The sequence below is a fragment of the Falco biarmicus genome, chromosome 2, assembly GCF_023638135.1.
Source record: "Falco biarmicus isolate bFalBia1 chromosome 2, bFalBia1.pri, whole genome shotgun sequence".
NCBI classification, from domain to species: domain Eukaryota; kingdom Metazoa; phylum Chordata; class Aves; order Falconiformes; family Falconidae; genus Falco; species Falco biarmicus.
Genome location: NC_079289.1, coordinates 65006311 through 65028857, shown reverse-complemented (window position 1 = coordinate 65028857; position 22547 = coordinate 65006311). Strand labels below are relative to the sequence as shown.

The 22547-nt window shown below is 44.4% G+C and overlaps 1 protein-coding gene and 1 pseudogene across 1 annotated transcript; both read right to left on the bottom strand.

The window, feature by feature from the left end:
• Window positions 1-294: 294 nt before the first annotated feature.
• On the bottom strand, window positions 295-5656 carry LOC130144856 (coagulation factor X-like; annotated as a pseudogene).
• A 4310-nt stretch (window positions 5657-9966) lies between these two features.
• F10 (coagulation factor X) lies at window positions 9967-22456 on the bottom strand. The gene is made up of 8 exons (XM_056327215.1): window positions 22200-22456; window positions 19666-19826; window positions 18162-18186; window positions 15482-15595; window positions 14105-14245; window positions 13072-13322; window positions 12124-12241; window positions 9967-11340 (listed from the first exon to the last, which is right to left on the bottom strand). The coding sequence occupies exons 1-8, from the start codon at window positions 22267-22269 to the stop codon at window positions 10790-10792; spliced, it is 1431 nt and encodes a 476-aa protein (XP_056183190.1). The 5' UTR covers window positions 22270-22456; the 3' UTR covers window positions 9967-10789.
• Window positions 22457-22547: the final 91 nt, after the last annotated feature.

Below are 22547 nucleotides of genomic sequence, written 5' to 3'. Positions count from 1 at the left end.
TGGCTTCTATCATATACAAGCTACACTAGGCCAAGCCAAGCTTAAAGAAATTGTCCATTCAACAAAGTTGAACATGTATTTCACTGTCAGTCAAGAGACAAGATGAGGCAGTGAGAGATAACAGGAGTAAGAAAAAGCTCTTGCAGAGTTCAGTGTCTTGCATATGGAGACTAGAACATGGGAAATGTTAAAATTTTTGTAGTAAAGGGCAAAATGAGAAGCACTTACCAACAACGACACATAAGTCTTTAGACTGGTTAACGCACTGAGCTCCAGAAAGTATAAAATACTCATTCAGAACTGTTCCCCCACAAAACCATCCACCTCACTCATCTGCTGGTAGAACAGTCTGCAAAGAGAGAGAAGAAACATAAAGCACAAAACCACATGTACAGAGAAATCCTGAACAGCTAGCTGAGATTCAAGCAATTTTCTTTAAGTAGACATTCTCATGAGTATTTTCTGTCAAAGGCATCTTTCGTTCAGAGGTGGTGGGAGCCACCACAGCAGGAAACGTGTCGAGACAGACCTTTTTCCTGGCTCAAAGTGGAGTTTGTGCATTCAGTTATTTTATCAACAGGTTTTGGTTGCTATTTTTTAAACAAAATTTAGCTAATATTGTAATAGCACTGCTCCTGCTTCGTTTTTTTTTTGTTTCACTTTGCTCTTGGTCACAACAGGAACTCAGGCTATTCTTCTGATACCACCATGCTGCAACCCAAAGAACAGGGTGGCTGGCAGGGAAGGAGCCCTGCGGCTCACCCAGCTCTGTCCCCTGTATCTGCAACCCTACTTTTCCTAGCCGCCCCCTCACAGCACCTGCTTGGTGCTGAAATGGAGGCACAACATCGTTCACGGTAGGAGACCCGTACAGAAACACAGTACTCAGGAGAGTGGAACAACCACCCAAAATGTTGACACCCAAATCAGGCTAGGTCCCCTTGGCAAGTGGGGATGAGCAGGATGTGGAATAAATGGCTGCAGTCCTGGTGAGCAGTGTCAGGTGTAGAACATCTGAGGACAAGGGCTCTTTGCTGCTACGGGGATGCACTGGGTAAACTGCCAGCCTCCCTGGTGACCTCTGGATGGCTGCTTGGGGCCTCGGTGGTTTCCTCATTGCCAGGATGAGCACCTGGACTTGCTGTGGTTCCTGTGACTTTCTCTCGACTGGCTTCATGGTTTCTCTGAAGCTTACCACACGGATACTTGACTGCAAAGGCAAACCCAAAACACTAAGACTTGGTGTCTGGATGGTAGTGGGACTTTGAGGCATGTATCACATGCTGAAAGCAAGGTGGGCCTGTCCATAAAACTGAGCAAAGAGAGGTGAAGGCTGAGCTGCTGTTACCAGCCTTCACTTTAGCTCAGAGCTACCTTTCTTGCTGATTTAAGCCAATATATAGGATGTGGAGACCACGGTCATCCCCCACGTAGATGGAAGACTGTGCTGTCCCTGAGGCACCAAGGCATGTGACACGCAAGGGACAGCAACCTCCAGCAGAAGGACAGACAGTTGCTGCTGAAAAAAATTTCTGTCACCAAAGTGCCATTCAAGAGACCTTGTCTGATAGAGCCCTTGGTATAAGGGACAGTTTCATGGTCAGGAAAGTAAATCCAGTTTCCAGTGCATCTCATCCTGCTCATCATAAGAAATTATTTCAACCTGGTGGAACATGGGTTTTGCAGTCAAAAGCAGTCTTTAGAGTTACAGATAGGTACCTACAGTGGAGGAAAATGGTTTGCAGAGAAGCAGGTCACTTTCAGGGAATCAACTCTTCATGAAAACAACAGAAAACTTAACAGTTCAAGGCAGACTCCTTGACAACAGCCTTTTGCAATTGAATCAGGTATGCAGGTGTCCTTAACCAGGGTTGACTCTGCTAGATTTTTCAAGACACTAAAAAAACCCTTGCAAATGCAAAATGACCAGAATGGTTGAAAAATGAAAATAATTTTCCACTTCTAAAACTTGGCCATTTTGAGCAAGTGGGAAAATGGTTACAGGATTTTCAAAGTATTAAAAAATTAAACATCTTACATTATTGCCATAATTATTTTTGTGTACCTGCTGTTATTAAATCTTTTGTAACTGGGAAGCAGAACAAAGTATTCTACATTGGGAATTACAAGCTCATGACAGCAATTTGGTATAAAACTACAAAAAGCATTATAACAAATATCAGCATACAGACAGAAGAATAGGCAGAATAATTGTTACTGTTCACTCTGGATGCAGGCAAAACTGATGGATTTAAATTCAATGTCAGTAGTTATTCATGTATTTATGTTGACATGTTGACTGCAGAAAACCTGCTTTTAGAAGAAAATAGAAAGGCAGGTTGTATTCCTTTTAAATGGGACAGGTGATATTTGAAGGGAAACAAGAGAGACATAACTGCAATCACACGACCACTGAAATCACAGTGAGTCCTTGCGAACTGTGTATTGTAAAAAGGGAGGTGTTTCTTGGGTTCCTACTTGTTTGGATCTGTAGTTCAGCACACCCCAGAGGCCTTGAAAATTGATAAATCTAACCTGTTCCTTTCTAACAAACTCTCCTGAAGCATGAAAGGCCTGTTTCAGTCTGTGGGAGAAGAGGAATCTGAGCTCTGTTGTAATCATCAGTTTCTCATGTTTTCATACCTGCTGGGATGTGGGCTTTGCTGTCTGCTCCGAGAATGCACCCACTTGCCCAGAACACTTCCGTAAGCTATTTTTGCTACTACACATCACTCACAGTTGCACAATTTGATGTTACTTAAATTATGACCTTTAGCTAAGATCTTGTTAAATTTGTCAGCAACACCTTGAGCAAGCCGTGTGAAAGGCGTGAACAATTAGCATTATTCTTTACGCTACAACAGCACTGCAACACACCAGCACTTCCAAAACGTGGTGAAGATGCGTCCCATAGAACGAACTTAAAAGTTTGGCTTCATACCTACAGGAATGCAGGTTTTGTTCTCATTGCCCAGGGCATAGCCAGCAGCACAGGAACACGCAGCTCCTTCACCTTCACTTTTGCAGAACTGCTCGCAGTCCCCAATGTTGACCTAGCATGCACTTGGTATGACTGCAAAGGAGCCAAATGTATAGGCAGCTTACAAATTCATGGTCATTTCATAAAAGCACAAGCAGCTCATAAAACCTTGCTTGCAAACATTAGTCAAATGCCCCACCATTTTGGGAAATTCTGTGCAATTCCTGCTGAAGGCCTTAGTAATAACAACAGTTGTACACTACTATTGTACATCTTATGCTCTGTTTCCCAGCTATAACTGGCAGCTCTTTGAGGGCAAAGCAAAGGGTAAGCTGTGCTCACCAGAACAGCCATCATACCAAGGCAAAGATGAACATAGGTGTGGGTAAAAGGCTAGAATTAGCAACAACTGAAGTATCAGTAATAAACAAAGTATTGGTTTCTTCGTAGGCCTTTGCAATATTCCTTTTCCATCTGTATACGGCTTACAGTACTCAACTTAGCCCAGTCCCTGGCACTGCAAGATCATTGGCAGAATGAGAGAGCTTTTCCAGGTGCTAACAGTGTGAGAGCAAGGAGAGGTAAACTGGTCCTAACAGAGGCTGTCTAACCTGTTCCTACAGATTCAGCATGGGATTCCACAGCTCACCCACGCAGCTTAGTCCGCTCCTTAACTAGCCTTATAATGTCTAAAAAGTGTTTCCTAATAGCTAACCTGAGTGTCCCTCAGAGTGATGAGATCCCATTACTTCTTGTTCTAGCTGTTCATCCTCATGAAAATGGAGAAGACTTCTTGCTTTTACTACACACTTTACAAATTTCCTTGGTTGTGTGTTGTAGGATCAAGCGTAAAATTTTGGGTTTGTGTTTACTGAATTGCCTCCTGTTTATGTTGGACCACTGTTCCAGTTATACAAGATTGTCTTGAACTCTCATCTCGACCTACGGTAGTCCTTTCAGTCTGGAATAAGCTACAAATGCAGTGAGTAAACACTCTCTTCCGTCTTGCATGTCACTGTGGAAAATACCAAGTATCAGAGGTTCTCAGGCTCACCTGTGTAAAGCCCTGCCCTCCATGTAATCTTTCAATCAGTTAGCACGGTTTCTCAACCAGATGTGCACCAAACTTACAGTAGTTTCACCCAGACCAGTGTTTCTGTTGCAACAAAAGTGTTAAATAAAACGATGCTAGAAGCCTCCCTTAATGGAGAGACTTGACATGTACTGCATCTTTTGCAGCCACCCAGCCCGTTATCCTGTCTTTGGAGGAGACTGATGTGATTTGTTCCTGACTAGTGCAGCTTGGCAGTTTCCTTCCTCCTTGTTGGACACAAGTAATCTGGTACCTTAAGGAATAAAGATTTTCTTCTCCATTGTAAGCAGACTAACATTCTTTGTCTCTCTTCCAGTGTCGATATACTTACATCAGCTCTTGATTTTCACATCATATTTATCTTGTATTTACTCCTTAGTTTTTCTGGTTTTATGCCAGGATGTTTGCAATTCTTTTATACAGAACTATATTTTTCTGTACTTCCTTCTGGAGGTCAGGTCATGAAGGAGATCCCGATTTTAATCAAACTTCCTGTCCTTTCTTGACCTTGGGATAGTTTGGACATGTGCCTTAAACACTTTGGGGTTTTGTGGTTTTTTTAATAAGTAGCCTGATCTTTCTCTCTTTTAAAAGTTCAATTAATTTTATTCTCCTGATATTTTTCTTACTTCCTTCATGAGCTCTGTCAATTTACAGTTACTTTTATTAAATTCTTCTTCCATCTTTGTATTGTCAGACACTTCTAGTCTGTTGATGAAAATCAAATGTAGACAAGTGCACTCAAAATTGCTTTCTACATGTTTATATGGGAAAATTTTCCTTGAAACATCCTGAAGACTCTCAGGGCACCCTGTGTCCCACTAAGTACCTTTCCGACCTCATCTCTGGAATGTCAAAATCTCCTAACTCATGGCCTTTGTAATGTGGATGACTCAGGTGTTTGTTCAGTTGCCTTCAACCAGCCCTCTGTAACCACCAAATGACTTTTACAGAAAAATTAAATAGCAAGGCATGCCTCATGTCTGCAATATGATTCACGTGCTTACCATGTAGAGAAGCATCTCAGGGTCTGACCTGAAAGACAGGTGGGACGTTTCCTCAAGAGGAGATGTGATGTTTGTGTTGGGACTTACACAAGCACAGTGAATGATGGTGTAGGGTTCTCATTCCCTCTGCACTGTTAAACCTTGTGGGGTTCATTTTGTCACCCAATATCTTACGAATGGATAGTAAGGCTTATTTAATTATCACATCTCTTGAGGACATGAAGAATAGCACATCATTTGTGCTGTCAGTTTGAAAACCCCGCATACTGACATATTAACATCATATTTTACACTGACACAATTGCTTCAGTCCAAAATGGTATTCCTCTGGTGACTCAGCCCTGGATGTCACTGCACTGCAGCAGAACAACAGGAGCAATGGAGGTGAGAAAACAAAGCTACTAATGTCACCTCGGTCCACAAAGCACAAATAATGGCAAATAATTACCTGTGCAATTTAGGCAAAGAAGCAGAAAGCCAAATTAAAGCAAAGGCTATACCTGTCTGCACCATCCGAAGGAAAAGGAGGACAACAGGAAGAAGCCACATTGTCCTGTGATGGCCTGGCATTGCCATCTTCCTCACTGTGCATCTCCCACCAGTTTCTCTGCAGGGCTCTGGGGCAGCTGGTGTATGAGAAACACTACAGTACAAAGGTTGTCAACTCATGAAAAAAAAACCCTCTAAGAGCAAAGCCTGGGCTCAATGTCAGCACGGTACAATGTTAAACCAGGAAAAAGCCACTGTGCTGCAACAATGCCACCCTGTTAGCTTGCAGCCACCTTATGCTGGCAAAGCCCCTCTCTCCTGCATGGGCATCATGGTTTTCCATCGCAGCTGTGACACCTGTGTATTTCAGACTTCCCAGGAAGAGTGGGGTCCATAAACCAGGGCAGGTTCTGCCTCAGTAGAATAACACGTAGTTGCATGGTTAAACTTGGCCATGCTACCAGAACTTCAGATACCAGGCTGCCACTTGGTGATTCCCCCGGCAGCACCATGGTCTATGGCTGTTCTCTTTCTCCCTGTCTGCTGTGGGTGGCTTTAAGTCTTCAGGAAATATGGATGAAACCTCCCTAAAAAAGCTTTGCTAGCCAGGAAGCAAGGAGTTAGAATAAGTGATCTGGCTGTTGCCCATGCCCCAAGGAAAGCAGAACAACCAGAGCCAGAGCTTTGTGCCTCCCACAAGCTGGGCAGAAGCAGGAAAGCGTCTCAGAAGTGAGGAGTAGCTCAGAGCACCAGATCTGCAGAGCTCAGTAAGTGCATTACAAAGTTGTTGCCTCCCAGCTCTGGTAGTGTTTTTGGAAGCAAAAAAAGCATGGAGCAAATCAGGCTTTTTTCGGGGTTAAGCCAATAAGGTATTGTGCAAGGTTTTGGTCACTTTTATTTCAAACCACCGTAGTTTGAAGTGCTTTAGGTAGGGTGAAACTGACTGTCATGCTCATAGGTGAAGCCTTTGAATCCAGTGGAGCCGCGAAGCAGGTGTCCTGTACAGATGCATCAGGCTGGATGGGACCTCTGGGACACACAGAACCCAGTCTCTGTTGGAAGCACCAGGCCAGACCACACTTTCACAAATTCTTCATTTTCCACCTTATTCTGGATGGAGGCTTTGTTGGTTTTTTTTTTGGCTTACCCCACTCCATGGGGACAGCTGTTGACAGGGCCTTGTGGTCTGGGGCCCTGTCTACGGAAGACAGTCCTGTCAGGTGAGTCACCTGTGTCACGGAGCAGTAAAGAGGAAGGAGAACCTCGCCTGTTATTACTGTGCTAGCGCGGGTCACAAATGCATGATCGTAACAGTGACCCTTTGCCTGTGTTGCTCACCTGGAAACAGAAAACAGGGGCTGGCATGACCTCCAGGATCACCCAGCCCAGCTTACTGAGCCAACAAGGGATCAGATTTGCCTCTGTTATTCTTGGCAAGTTGGCCAAGGCTCCAGAGAAGGAGCCTTCTGGGGAATTGCTTCCAGTTGGACACTGTGTCTGCAAAAGTGTGTTTTCCTGCCACGCTGTAGGCTGCCATAACGAAGGCCAGCTTGTACACATGTGTTCCCTAGGGCAGCCCCCCTCACGGCACAGGCCTGACAGCTACTTACCTCTCCTGCTCTGAAAGGCTACCAACACTGGAGATCCCCTGCCCTCCACACAAAGTCTGTTAGAGGGCTTTTCTAGTCACAGCATTCAAACGTTTTTCCTGGGATCTCCCTGAAACTTTCTCACTGCAATTGAGATGTGCTATGTCTTTTTGTCTTCACCACAGACATGAAGATCTGATTAGTCCCTACATATTGCACACAAGAAGGCTATCACTATGTTTCTCCTCAGGCTGTCTCTATTTTAGTCTAAAGAAGCCTCATTTTTTCAAAGCCCAGTGCCTCATGCACAAAAGTCTCTTGCTCAGATACATCATCTTGGACTAAGCCTGATCAATGTCTTACCTATTTTTTTTATTCTTCCTATCAGTCCTTCTGAAAGGCTCAAAGTGATTGCACTCTTTTACTTACCATCCTTCCTTTCTTCTCAGGACTGGCTTTTCCTTGAAGGCTGAGGAAGCCTCAGCACTAGAGGGTAACTTAGAGCATCTCCTTCCACCACCCTTGGTAAACACCAGCTCTTGCCTTAAACCAGAAGTGTTTGCTTGCCGTGAGGAGTTCTGGTATTGCTGGGAGGAGCACCAGTTTACTCTGCAGCTGTGTGCAATAACTCTTTCCTGGATTATAAAATCTGTTCAAATTTTGCTACATGAATTTACCCTCAAATAATTAGTCTACGTAAAAAAGTGTGCTTTAATTCTTTCTTTTCTTCAGGCTCTAGACTTGGTTATGGGCTTCAGCAGGAGGCCAAAATGCAAGCGTTTCACTCAAGTCCTCTCAGCATGGCAAAGACACTGCTAACAGAACAAGGAATGGGTATGAAGTCCTTGAGCCTTGGGCACCATAGGCACTACGGCACAGGGTGAAAGGCTCTCTAGGAATCAGTTTTGTTTGTAAAAGATAAACTCTGACTGTGAAGCCCAAAGACAGTCTTTCATACTCTGCAGAATAATGACACATCTCTTCTAAGCACAGTCATGTTGCACACAAACATGGACTTTCACCACCCTCCTGCATGCTTTTTGTTAAACCAGCTCTGTGCCTGCTCTCAAGGCACTACTTGCTTGGACAAGAACATATATATATATGTATACACACACACCAGCTAGTAAAACCCAGCTACTGCCACCATTACCAGAAGGAGGTCCCCCCCTCAGCATCTTATCATAGTCCAGTCAGAGTTCCACTTCAGTCCTCAAGCTTCACCGAAGCAGAAGAGTGCCCTTAGCACGAGTAAGTGAATAGGATTTGGGTAGCACCTAGGCCTGAGGTTGTCCCTTTGAAGGGTGATGTTTCAGCCTGGTAGAGCACCAGGCAGGCTAATTTGACCAGGAAACCAGTGGACAGATGAACTCAGGGAACAAACATTGCTGAGCTAACACTGAAGTAAGCCCGCTGAGGGTTTATACAGGTGGAGACCATCAGGCTGGGGTAACTGACCTATGGTCCTTACTGTCCACAACTGTGGAAGAGGAGGATGGAGAATGTCTGATCTGACAGGAGATAAGAGAACAACTGGGTATTGTGGAGGAAAGCAAGAAAGATAAACATGGTTATCTAGCCAAAAGATGTCTGCATGCTTGTAGCGATATATAGCTATGTAACTGCATGAATGGTTTCTGCCCTGAGCCTGGCAGGGCTGATATACACAGCTGGAATTTGTATCCAGCCTCAGAGATACAAATATGACCTTCTCTGCACAATAAAGTGTCTCTGGTTGCACCAGAACTGGAGTCCGTGCCTTCATGTGCCACACACAACTACTGCTGACTTGCTGCAGTGCAATACCTTGCTGCAGGGCAGAGCAGTATTTCTAGTTTGTCAGCCTGGTTTGCCCCCAGTACCTGCTATACAAAACTAGCCAGTACCAGCTTGAACACCAAGAGATAAGTAGCAGGTGTCTGGTGAAGTTCAGTGTACCTCAGACAACGGGGGAGCATAACAGACTGGAGAAGCTATGAAAAGGCCATCAGGATGGTCAGGGGGCTGGAGCACATGATGTACAGTAACAGGCTGAGGGGCCTGGGTTTGTTCAGTCAGGCAGAGCCGGGGGATCTAACTGCAGTATTTCACTGCCTAAACAGGGAATTACAGTGAAGACAGGGCCAACCACTTCCCAGAGGTGCACACAGAAAGAAGATGAGGCAGCAGCCAGAGGCTGCAACACAGAAAATTCCAATTGGACACGAGAAATTTTAACCATGAGAGTGCTAAAGCACAGGAAAAGGTTGCCCAGAGGGTAACAAAATCCCTGCCTCTGAAGTTTTTCAAAACTTGACTGGCCCAAACCATGCACAACCTGCTTTAACTTTGATGTTAGCCCTGCTTTGAGCATGGAGTTGGACCAGATCATTTTCACCTGTCCCTTCCATTGAATTTTTCCCATGGTTACTAAAACTAGGACTGGAGCAGAGAAGGTTTGAAGAAGAATATGTGGAGGAACACTACTCCACAGTCAAAAACCCACCGGAAAGTGGAGCTTCTGCCTGGAAACCTTACAGCACAGATCAGATCATAGTACCCGAACAGACTACGTGTGGGAAATCACTGGTTGAGTTTGCCTCTTTCCAGGAAAACTTAGTATCTTGGCATCTAACTTGTCATTTATGAACCTCTAGGCCAGTGAAAGTCTTTTAATTATCCCCCTGCATTCTCTACCTCCTCCTCAGCCTTGACATAAGGCAAGTGATATGTGTCACACCTATTTGTTTAGGGACATCAATCTCAGATGAGATTTTGTCTTCATGTATTTGTAAGTTAACTGGAGAGAATAAATAAAATAAAAGAACAAAAAAGAAAGAATGTTTTATTTCAAATGCTGGTGTACATCCATATTGCACCTTACAGAAACACCCAAGAACAATACACATGCAGGGAGCTTTCCAATCCTCAGACATACACAATCCAGAACATGATACAGAAAGCAATGAACATGCACTTTTTTCTTATGATAAGCAGAACAGAAGTGTTCAAATCAAACTGAAGTACAATCCCTACAAAGCAACACAATTTTAATTAGCTGCTGTGACCTAAGCAGTCAATTTTGTAGAACGTGGTTATTTAGCATCACATGTTGAATACTTAACTCAGGCCTCAGCTTCTACCAAGAAAGCTTCCCTGCTCCCTTAATCTTCTAAATACATCCAAAGGTAGAATCTAAACAGCTCTAGTAATGACTCCCTGCTGAGCCAGCTGGCTGCAGTACGAGGATTAACTCAAGTCCTGTCCTTCCCCCTTTCATCATGATTATTGGAGGTTCATAATATGTTCAGGAGCCTCTGGTGGAAGCACTTGGGTGGACAGGAACCAAAATAGCAATGCAAAAATAACTAAACAAGCAAACAAAAGACACCACTGAGCAGCCATTTTGTTTGGGGAAAGCCCCTCATTGTACAAATTAAAAACAATACCAGCAGTCCACATATACATGCTTTAAAGCCAGGAATTAAACAAAAAGAAGCAGCACCATAACTTTACAGAATCAGCTCTCAAAACAAGTTTAGTAGATGGGGCTAAAAAAACAGAATGAAGTTTCCATTACAGAAACTGCATGCTGTTAGCTAACAGAAGGATCAAGAGCCACACCACTAGAAATTTTGCCTCATGACCGTTCCTACCCAAAATTGTGTCTCATGACTGTTCCTACCCAGCGTAAGAACCTGGACAGTTTCGTATAGACACCATATTTGCCTTTCTTTGCACATCCTTCTCCCCAGCTAACAATTCCAGTAACAAAATAAGTATCCTTATACCTGGTTACATGGGGGCCTCCACTGTCTCCTTGACAAGCATCTTTTTGCTCTGTTTCATAACCAGCACAGAACATGTTTTCTGTTATCGCAAAGTTAGTGGATTGCTTGCAAGTGTTCCTATCAACATAAGGGACTTCAAGCACTTTCAGTTTTTTGGATAGTCGTCCACCTTCAAATTCACGCCCGAAGCCACTAACCATCCCAGATCTTTGGTTCATCAGAACTTCATTAGCAAAGTCTGCTTCTGGGAGGCATGCTGCGACAATGTACTCAGAAAACACTATAGGTTCCTTCAGCTTTATTAAGGCTATGTCATTATCGTAAGTCTCGGCTACATATTTAGAATGAACAAGTATTTTGTCCACAGTATGCATCGTTTCAGACTGCTCCTTCTTTTCTCTGTCCACTTCACCTGCACAAGATTATTAAAAGGGTCATTAATGTGGTGGTAGTATAGGAAAATAAGAACAACCTTGATAAAGGAAGAGAGTAGTATACCCATTCCTAACACTGTGCCTAAATCTTTGTATCATACAAATAAACTGTAAAAATGTATTGCAGTATTTATTAGCAGCACCTGTATCACTCTGAGTCCCAAGCTTTTGTCTAAAGATTTTTGTACCGGTTTACATAAAGGCATAAACTGATTCAGCTGAACTAATGCAACTTTGGATTGAAGCTCATACAGAGAAGAGAAACTGGTCTGGGTCAAGACTAAAACAGTGCAAATACAAAGTTGTGTTGATCTAGTATCATGCCTCAGAACTGAAGCAATCATAATTTGAGTTTGTTCCTTCTCCCTCTATTCAATGTGTCAGCTTTCCTGAGTGTTCCTGCAGGAACAAACCCGTATGCTTCAGATGTGCCAGGAATGATAAGCTTTCTGAAGAAACACTACTCTGATGAACACAATGCTAGCCAACACTTCCAGAACATTTGTTCTTAATCACATCCAACTAGCTGGCAAAGAAGAAAGGGATGCACCATTATCACCTTTCACATCAGCTGCCCCTGTTTTTACAAGGCAGGATTCCCACAAAACGAAGAAATTAGACAAAGCAAAACAACAGTGAAAAAGTAATAAACGATGATAAATAAAGTAAGGACAGCGCATCTCATAGGAGATTTAGAGCACAGAGGATTAGTCTGCAACCCATGCCCAAATGTCACAGGAGTAAAATAAATAACCACTTACCAACGACAACTTTGATTTCTTTAGACTGGTTCATGCAATGAGCTGCAGTAAGTACGAAATTTTCATTCAAAATAGTGCCGCCGCAAAACTCTTCCCCTGCCTCGTTTAACAGAACAGCCTGTGAAAGAAAAAAAGGTGAGTGCAGAATTAAGAACAGCAGTTTAACATCAGTGAGCTATAAACAGGTAATTGATCTCTCTTCACACTACATATATGCTTATTACTGCAACATGTACTGCCCTGCAGGTCTCTCGTAATATTGCATTCACACACGCGTATGGTACAGATTGGCATGTAATGCTACAGAGTCTCAATTATGTTTATCTGAAGTAGATGTTTGGCTTCCATGTTACCTCACTTACAGTGCTTAGTAATATCTTTTAGGAACAAGACACTGACTGAGTAGGGAGAGCACAGCCTCCAAATCACCCCATCCCTTGGACTTACCACCCCAAAGAATTACTGCCCAAGTTCTGTTCCTGCTTGACCCCCTCTTAGTGTCCCAAATACAGGAACTCATTTTGGCTGGTACAAACTCAAGAGGAAAACTTAGATATGAAAGCATATTTGCAAAGTACAGGTGGTTTATCTGACATGCTCTCAAGTATTTTACCTAAACATACCTAAATAAAACTGCTATCAGAGAGAACTGGAATATAACCTGCAAAAATGACACTGGTAGGACAGCATAACTCAAAAGCCCTCTCTGGTGACAAGTTAAGCAGCACCATTTAAAATTGCACAAAGTCTTTCATTTTGACATTTTAAGGCTGCAGTTTGCAGAACAGCACATCTAAATGCCTATATTCACGCAATTCAGCTACCTCTAGCTACAAGTGACGTACTACAGGGGTAATGTTCAGAAGGCAACTGGATTAAATGAACAATTGCATGCTTTTCCTCAGAAACACATTCTGCTTACATGCAGAGCACAAATGCCAGATTTACCTGCCATGGACATTCACCAAGCAGACACTCATCACCACCCACTATCCTGGTAATCACATAGGGAGACTTGCTACTTGTTTCATTGCCCGGACCGAGGGTTGGGCTTTCTGTGGTAGTAACAATGTCCTCCTCCAAACTTGTTGCATTTGTGGGAGGGACATCTTGATCACTAGTTGCATTGCTATTATCAGCTGGTAAAATAACCGACCTTTTTTTTCTTTTCACAAAAACTTTTCCACAAGGATATTTTACTGTAAAGGCAAGAGTGTTGAAGTTAGAGACAGACAGAAACACCAGCACAAGAGGAAACTCCTTGACAACATCATCTCACAATAAATCAGTTGATACACCTGTCCTATTTTCAAAACACTAGCAAAACCTTGGCAGGTGCAGCAATGGAGGAAGACCAGGTGGTGTGAAAAACAAAAGCCATTTTGTAGTCCTAAAACTTGTCCATAGGTTCAGTCTCTGGACAGTGTTCTCAAAGTATTTAAAATATCATCTTCAATTGTTTCCATTGCTATATTTATGTATCTGCTCTTACTAAAACGATGTTAATTAGGAAACAAAGTGGCTCATGACAGCAATTTATTATTAGTTATAAAGGATATAAAACCCACATCATGAATATATGCTTGACTTATCCCTCCCACAGGTTTGTTGAAATAAAACAAAAGTATACAAATGTAAATAGCATTAATCATATTTAATGTAATCAGTTACTATTTTACTAGGTTAACTGAAATCTGAAGTAGAAAAATCTTTGTAAGATGCTATTTTATATGGTGCATAAGTGTTTAAAGAAATGACACATGGTAATTCTGTGAAAGGCACCTTGCAAAGGGTTCCAAATCAGCTAGATTTTGATAAGTCCATCACATCACCTCACAAATGGAAGGCTCTGGAAATATGAATCAGTTGGGCCTCAGTGTTACATCTACATTATGTAGAATACTGATGGTTCAAAAGACATTCTTTAACTGTGAAACAAGTCTCACCATAATTGCTATTAGTTTATTACATGGCTTCATACCTGATGAAACACAGCGTTTGCCATCCTCTGCTAGAACATACCCTTTTGCACAGGAACACAGAACATCCTTCCGTGTACTTTTTTTGATGCTGCAGAACTGCTCACAGTCACCGTTGTTTATTTTGCAGTACTTTGGTATGACTATAAAGGAGATGTTTGGAGAAAAACTGTAAATAAACACTGACTTCACAGAAGATCTTGAAGTTCACCAAATTAAACTGCAGTGGTTAAACAGGATCTGTATCTCCATCTGTAAAACTCCTGAAGCACATCTTAGTTACAACACGAGTGGCTAACATTAGCTTATGCCTTACAAAGCAGTCATATCCACCGCATGAAACATACTGGCCAAGTCCACATGGGCCCAGTGGCCACGTCATGGTAAGCTTAAAAAAGCAGAGACAAAATAACCAGAAGAATTAATAAAACACTAGCAGAAAAGTCCAGATATTGGTAAATCCTCACATTTCCTCCCTCCTGCCTTAAAAAACTCAACTCCTCATCACTCCCCTCAGTCTTGTGCCTGAACTTCAGTTCCACGCCCTCCACTCTTACTTCTGAGCTACTAATACATGCTCCAATGACATCATTAGGGTAGTAGCTGTATGCCACAGAAGTGAGGCTTAGGAAGGATTCATATGCATAAAATGATTCCTTGAAAAGCTGAAAAGATCTCTGCATACTGAAAAATCTGTTTTCTTTGGTTCTTCCTGCTGTGAGATGAGCAGGGAGGCTGTACTTCTGAGCATGGAATAAAGACTCTTGGATATAAATTATAAGAATCCTATGCTTTTTAGTTTTATCATCATGTTTTGGGGCTTCAAGCTCATGCAAAGAGGTGCCGCCATAATTAAGAGGGCTTTCTTTGGAGCAAGTATAACTTCAGAGAGTTCACTAACACTGTCCAGCTGTAGAGCCACCAGGTCTTAGTGTTTCTGGCACTGTCCTCCAACTCACTGTTGACTGCTGTAAAGGAATGAAGCTGGGCTAATTAGCATTGATAATATACAGCTGTGGGCTGGCTTCAGGGGTGTCAGGTTGGCTGATGTAGATAAGGTGCAGGTGTGGCTGGTTCTGTTAAGGGGTTGAGAGCCAGTGAAAAGAGAGCAGCTGGGGAAGAAGCAAGAGAAGAGAGGGTGGGTCCTGGATGAGGTGAGAGGAGAAGACAGCAGAGGGACTGGCATGAAGAGTGTGTTGGTATGAGGTGGCAAAGGACCTTGTTGTAGCTTGATAGTTTGGAGAGTGCTGTGACAGACAGCCATTCTATTCTACACATTTTTCCAAGCGGCAAATAAATCTGGTTAAGAAAGAGTTAACAGTCTCTGTTTCAGCTCCCTGGGAAAGTCATTGCCACAGGTCTCTAAAGAAGAAACCTACCAAATTCACAGTTCTTGCCTTGATAACCATCCAAGCATGAGCAAGTGTAGGAACCAATTCCATCTTTACAATGTCCACCATAGTGACAAGGATTTGAGCTGCACTGGTTCCCATCTACAAAAACAAACCAAAACCACAATCATTGTAAGAGCGTAAGCATTTCCAGCGAACTCTGAAGGGGTGTTAGTGTTAATAAGCAATCTTTCATCCTTCCTTTTAAAACATGTGTCCTGTGAGTTGCCACGTTCCAGATGGAACAAACAGCGTAAATGCAAGCATTCCAAACCAGCAATGATTCATATACACATCCTCAGTTTTGCAATCTAGTTTTGGTGGCTACTGTATGACAGTGCGTACACAAGTCCTTTTCCGTAGGAAGTAATATATCATGGTCAGAGTACACATAATTTACAGTGAAGGCTGTAAAAGCAGGCAGGACATTCTAAGTTGCAACTACTGCCTAAAGATACCAACCTTTTGGCCTCTTGCATTTCCCTACAATTTCTGCATAATAATGACAACTCAACTTTTATTTCTTTAAAGGTCACCTCATCCCTTGTGCATGTTTTTTGCCTGCAGTGCTGTTCACTTAAATAAACAGACATCAGTATATTAGATAGACACAACAACAACAACAAAAAAGCTTTACTAAGCCCTGCTAAATTCATGTGTGTAGGCCAAATTCCTGTTTTGTGCTGCTTACAGTACCAACATTTTCTCATTGTATCCATTCAGGTATGAGCTCGAGTTTCAAAAAAGTAGCTCTTACCTCACACTTCTCACATCTATCCTCGGATGTCCCACATCTGAAAGGTAGTTCTGGAGCCCTTCTTCCCTTCTGTGATGGGGACAAAACTGTCTGACCTGACTCCAGGGCCCCGGCCACATGTACCTCACAAACTCAGTTACATGTAGGACTGTGAGGCTGCACTGTGTTTGGAGACATGTTCCATGCAGCAGCCCTTTCCCCCACCCCCACAAAGGTATCTCACTCCTGCATTGATGTTTGCTGCCACAATGTCTCTCCCAGCTAGTCATCTGCTGTAACAAAGGTGTTCCCCCATCACATGACCCTGCTGGGCAATTCTGCACTGTTTGATAAGAAAAGCAGGATACCCGGAGAAGTGATGCTCACTCAGTAATTCGTTGCTTTACATAACATGCTCTTCAAATTTCTGCATTTTACCACCTGTTCTGCCTCTGGAGCAGCTGAAAGAACAGCAATACCCACAGAGGAGGCAAGACGCAAGAAGTCGCTCATCCTAAGGATTCAGTGACCGTATCTGCTGCAGCTTTATCTGCCACAGGGAATGTCTGCTGGGGTTTATGTACTACTCCCACACCTCAACATCACTTCTGTACCTGCACATGGCCAAAACTAACAGCACTCCAAATGCTGTGTCTGTGTGGTCCACCATGGAGGCATTGAAGACTGATGTCCATCCTCAACAGAGGAAAAGCAAGACCACTATTTACCAAAAGGACAGACTCAAGGCCCACAGCACAGCTCCTGGTTTCTGCCTCCTCTGCAGTGCCAAAGCACTCCATTCTGTAGTGGTTTTAGCTAAGCACCACCCTACTGTTAGAAACTGTACTTCTTTAGTTTTTCCCTACACTGTAGTTGCCACTGTGGTAATGGGTTTTACATCAATATTGCATAAAAGCATTGCAGAATCCCCTACTAAAAAAGGAAGCAAGAATGAATTGTTCTAGTAACTTGGCTGAGGGTGTCTGTGGTTTTCAACACTTCTGAACACCAACAAAGCATTCATGAACTGTGGTTTAAAACATATGGAATTGGCATTTCTGCTAAGAGCGCTGGCACTGATGTTCTGCCGCGTGTATTCTCAGAAGAAAATGGTTTGAAAATTTCCACTCCTGTTCATTGTAACACGGATGCAGGCTTTGCTTGAAATTTCAGCCTGTAGGCTGCAGAGTGCATCCCCTGCTTAGAAGATTGTGAAACTGCATCTCCTTTGTGGCAACTGTCTTCAGTTTACTGCAGGCTCCAAAATACAAAGCTGTGCTGTCTTTTGCCAGTGTTTTTGAGGTACTCCTCCTAATGCGCAAACTGGACACGTACATTCAGGAGAAAATGTTATCAAACACTAAAACATTAAAAATCTGTCCCTTCACAGTGATTACAAACACTAGAGCCCTAATAAATACAACGCAGACCTGGCAACTCTATAATACAGGAATCAACAACACTCTGGCATGGCAGGTGACATAAAACCGGCAAGCATCTGTGTGATACAGTTCAATAACTTTGTGTTGGCTACGGCATTTAAGCATCACCCTCATCCATGACTCTTTGCATCTTGAATTCCCCCATCCAGGGCTGCCCTTCTGGAGGACAACTGACCATCAGAGTCATGCCCAGTTTCTGCTTCTCACTGTCTTTTGCGCGCAAAGGGCCACTATTCTTTTTTTTGAAAGGACAAAGATCACCCCAGCAATTGGAGGCAGTTGAACCTTGCCTTCAAATGGAGTGACTGAGTTCAAGCAACAGCATGGCAGTAAATCAGATTCCTTTTTCAGAGGAAACACAAAGTGAGGGTGTCCCACAGTGAAAAGAGAGGAAGCAAGGGAGCAGGAAGCGGTTATTTAAGAGGTGCATCCTTTTTAACCTTGCAATAAGGAAGCTTAATTCTCTAAATAAAGGCAGAGTGTTTCTTACCTACATAGGTGTTCCAGAATTCCTCCTACAGGTAGGTGTGGTAAAAGGGGAATAAATGGAGACAGAAAAAATTAGATGAGAATTACTGAATTCTTCAGAAAAATATTAGAGCTTTCATACAGAGGGTACTTGCAGCTAACAACTGTTAAAACAAATATTTAAGTTACAGGCACATAAAGTGCCTTGCAGCCTGGTATTATCATTCAATAAATTAAAACCATGTGATCCCTCTATAGGGCCCAGCTCTACAAAAACAAGTCTCATGCATTTTTCAGAAATATGTAAAACTCCTTAGAGATCTCCCCATGTGATTCAGTCAGCACAAGGCACTCGATTTCTTGCGCAACTGTATCTTTCCATCAGTTCTGACTGAATTTACTTACATTCCTGTAATGCCAAATTCTCAGTCTCCATCCTCCCCTAAAGTCCCATCAACCAGGACCTCAGAAACCCTGAGATTTAAAAATATTTTGTCTGATTTGTGTTCTTTCCCTCTGCACTGAGGACTGCAGGTATGCCATGTGTCCGAGACAGTCCTTTTCAGTGACAGCTGGTCACCAAGCAGAACAGGCGGTGCTGGTTCTGCTGTACACCAGCCAACCTTTATGCTCTGAAGTACCCTGGCGATGCACCCATGACTCCCCACCCAGGTCATCTCAGGGCCACTCCAAGAACACTTTGGCCATCAAGTAACGCTAAAGTGAGATGGATCTGGCCTTAACTCCAGTTTCAGGGCTGTTCTTCACAGCCACATAGCTACAGCCCATGGTCCCAACTCCTCTCCACCACTGAGTCACTTCAAGTTTTCAAGTATCACCTTTTCTACTGACCCCAGTCCCCATAGCTGACTTATCTCTTTAACCCTTCCTTGAGTTTGGGAATAGATTGCATTTCTGTCTGAAGTCACACAGCCATCAGGGTAGGGCAGGTGACACAAGAGCCACATGTACAATCTTAATTCTGCGTGGGCAATTTAACATTAAGGCATGTAAGAACTGTCCAGAGTATACATTCTGTCAGTTCAGATACTGAAAAAGAGAGCCACAAAATAAGCACTGCAAAGCTGCTCGAGATAAGTTTGGAAACACTCTCCCATGAAGTTCCACATCAGCATTTGCCTTCTCAACCTTCCCATGGACTCTCCACCAAAGAACTCTTGACCATAGTCATGACACTCCGCCACACCACCCAAACAGGGTAAACATGTTTCCAACATGAGTAGTACCAAAGCATTTAAAGGTCAAATACCTCACAATGGCAATTAAACAGATCAGAATAGGTAAAAGAATGGAGGCTTTAATATGGGCTGGCCTTGCAAGAACTAAATTAAGACTGCTACCATACGTTCACACCTTAGCAATTCCAACCACTGTTAAAACCACTGTTCTTTGTGTTAAGTGATTGGGAGCAATTTGTGAGATTTAACACTCGGCTCAAAAGACCTTAATGCTAGTTTATAAACACGAAATACATAGACAGATGTTTCATATTAGTTCATCCTTACAGTTTTCTCCTGGTCTTCAAAGGCTTCTCTTGCTTCTTCTTTTGAGCAGCGCTCCTCATTACATTCTCTTTCAATATTCCCTTTCTTCATTTCCTCCAAAAAAGAGTTAGCACGTTTTGTTCTTTCCAAGAACTTGTCAGCATTTTCTTTCTTGATGAATACTAGACAATAAAGAAAATGATACAGGTGGCAGGTAACATTTGGTGGTGGTAAAGAGTCATTAGAAATAAATGAAGTAGAAATAAACCAAACCAGACCCTTTCACCACTCTACCCACACACCACATTACCTGTGAGGTTAGTCCTCACGCAGACTGATACATCTCAGGATCTCTCAGAGCAGTCTTTCTCTGAGAATCAGCAGCTCCGGGACAAGCTGTAGGCCTCCAAAATTCTCTCCTACCTTTTTTAGTCTTGAAAATCAGAACATGCAGCTTGCTGCTGAGGGCTTATATTTCCATTGCTCCTGCTCAAGACTTCAGTCTTAAACAGAACGACTTGCCCCGAATGCCAGGGAAACTGCGTTCCTTGATTTGGTTTTAAAGCTGACCACCAGGCAGTACCACCACCCGCTCCAGGGGCTTGTGGTGCACAAACTAAATGCCACATAAACTCAAGATGTAGTAATGTATCTACTGACAGATGACAAAAGCCCATGTTTGAGTTCTTCTGCCCTTCACCTCCCCAAATCCCACTGTGTTCTCCTGGGGTCTTCCTTCCCTCTTAATACCACCTCCCAATTACCTGTAGAAATGTTTCTGCTTTATTAGTATGTGTACGGGTAGAGCCAAGGCAGCTGCTATCTAAGATTTAACGAAGAGCAGAAGTAAATGAACGTCAGTTTAGCAAGGAAGTACAGTCTGAGGTCAGTTTCTTGGTTTGGTTTATGTTTTAAAAGCCTGGTGTCACAGAAGCCTAAGACCTGCTGCCTTCAAGTTCAAGATGCAGGTAGCTGTTGATTTAAAATGAAGGATCAGAGGCATTAAACTCAGCTCAGACACTTGGCTGTGTGAACAATATCGTTACCCTTCAGTAACTTCTGCACACATTACCAGACAGAAAAAACGGAAACAACACTGGATTTAATAAATTGCCAATTACCCTGTAAAAAGCCCATATTCTGGGAAAGGTTGCAGAGTTTGGAAGCTGGCATTTAATTATGTTCTAAACATCTGGAATTTAAAGAGAAAAAATACTTTCCGATCACGGAGTGGAGTGTGGAAGACAGTGCTGCAAGTGGGACTTCAAGGCCAACAGCATACGCTCAGTGGGCAGCTCGCATGTACCGCTGCAGTGCTCTTCGTGCAGCTCAATTCAGCAATAAATAAAGTTGCTGACAGTAATCACATACCCTAATATCCTCTAAGCGAACACAGAGAGGACTTACTCTGCTTTCACTGAAATTGGTGGATCAGCCATAGGGAGCCAAATTCTGCTTGTGATATTTATGTCAAGCAATCCCATAGAGCCCATGCGTAATTTGAAGCCCCACTTATTCTGAAAAGGCTTCTCACACCAAGGCTTGCAGAAAGTGCGTGTAACTTGTAGCTCAGCAACTGTTAGTTCATTCACCCATTATCTTATTTGCCCTTAAATCCCTCTCTGCGGTGGCAGGAAAGTGACAGGACGCAGCCGGTGGGGTTATCGCCTCTATATTCCTTTGCCTCCACATCACCCGCGTAAGCGGATGTTTTCATAACCTTGAACCAGCTGACCAGTCTTCTGAGGCTGGTTCTCCTTCCCAAGCCTTCCATCACGCTTCCTTCTTCAGAGGCATCAAGGACCAACAGGTGTTGGGCAGCTGAAGTAGGACGTTCCAGAAACGTGTGGAAGACCTCATGTTAAAGCCTGAGCGGGCTGACCCGCTGAAGGAAGAGTTAACGACTTTTGAAAAGCCACTTGCTGATCCTGCTTTGGACTTTGGTGTTGACCCTAGCGGCACAAACAGGGCGGCTGGCCGGATGGGCTCCCGGCTGTGCTCCAGCCCCTCCACGGCCAAGCGCACCCCACCGAGCCTTGGCCGTGAGCACCTCAGCCTGCGAGGGCGGCCGTCCTCCCGTGGGGAGTGCCCGCCATCCATTCTGTGGGGTGGGGGGGGGGGTGGGGGGAAAGGGGAAGGCGCAGCAGCCCGGGAAAGCCCTGCGGGACGCGGCACCCCGGGGGCTCAGGCACCCGGAGGGGTCCCATGGCAGCTCCCTGCCCCTGAGGCGGAGCTGTCCCGTCTTTCGGCGGCATGCGGGGGGGCTGCACAGGTGCAGACGAGCCCTTCGGCCGCTTCGCAAACCGAGCCCGCGGGGAAGCCGAGCCGTGGGGTGCCCTCCCCGGCCCCCGACGCTTCCCGCCGGCCGCAGCCCCCCGCGCAGCCCCCGGCCGGCGGGGCCGCAGGGCTCCCCCTCAGCGCCGCGGGGTGCGAGCCCCCGGCCCGCAGCGGCGACCGGCCACCTCCTCCCGCGTTCCCCCGGCAGCCCCCCTACAGGCTGTCAGGAGGGGGACCCCGGCCCCCCCCCCAAAAAAATAGACAAGGCGCCGCCTTACCGCCTCCTTCAGCCCGGAGCTCGTCCGCCAGCGCCGCGCCGAGCAGGAGGAGCAGCAGGCGGCCGGCCATGGTGGCGCGGAGCCCCCCGCTGCTGCCTGCCCTGGGGAACTCGCCGCCACCCGGCGGGACGGGACGGACGGACCGGGACGGGAGCCGAAGCCTTCACCCCCCGGAGCGGGGAGAGACTGCGGCGGTGTTGCTTCACCCTGCCCAGAAATAGCGGAAGCGCCGGGGAAGGGGGCAAGCCGCCGCGGGATTTCTCAGCCGAGGGGGCGGCCTGATGATGAGGCCCTTCTTTATTTTTTTATTTTTTTAAACCCGAGGAAGCCGGCGTGTTTAATTGCACC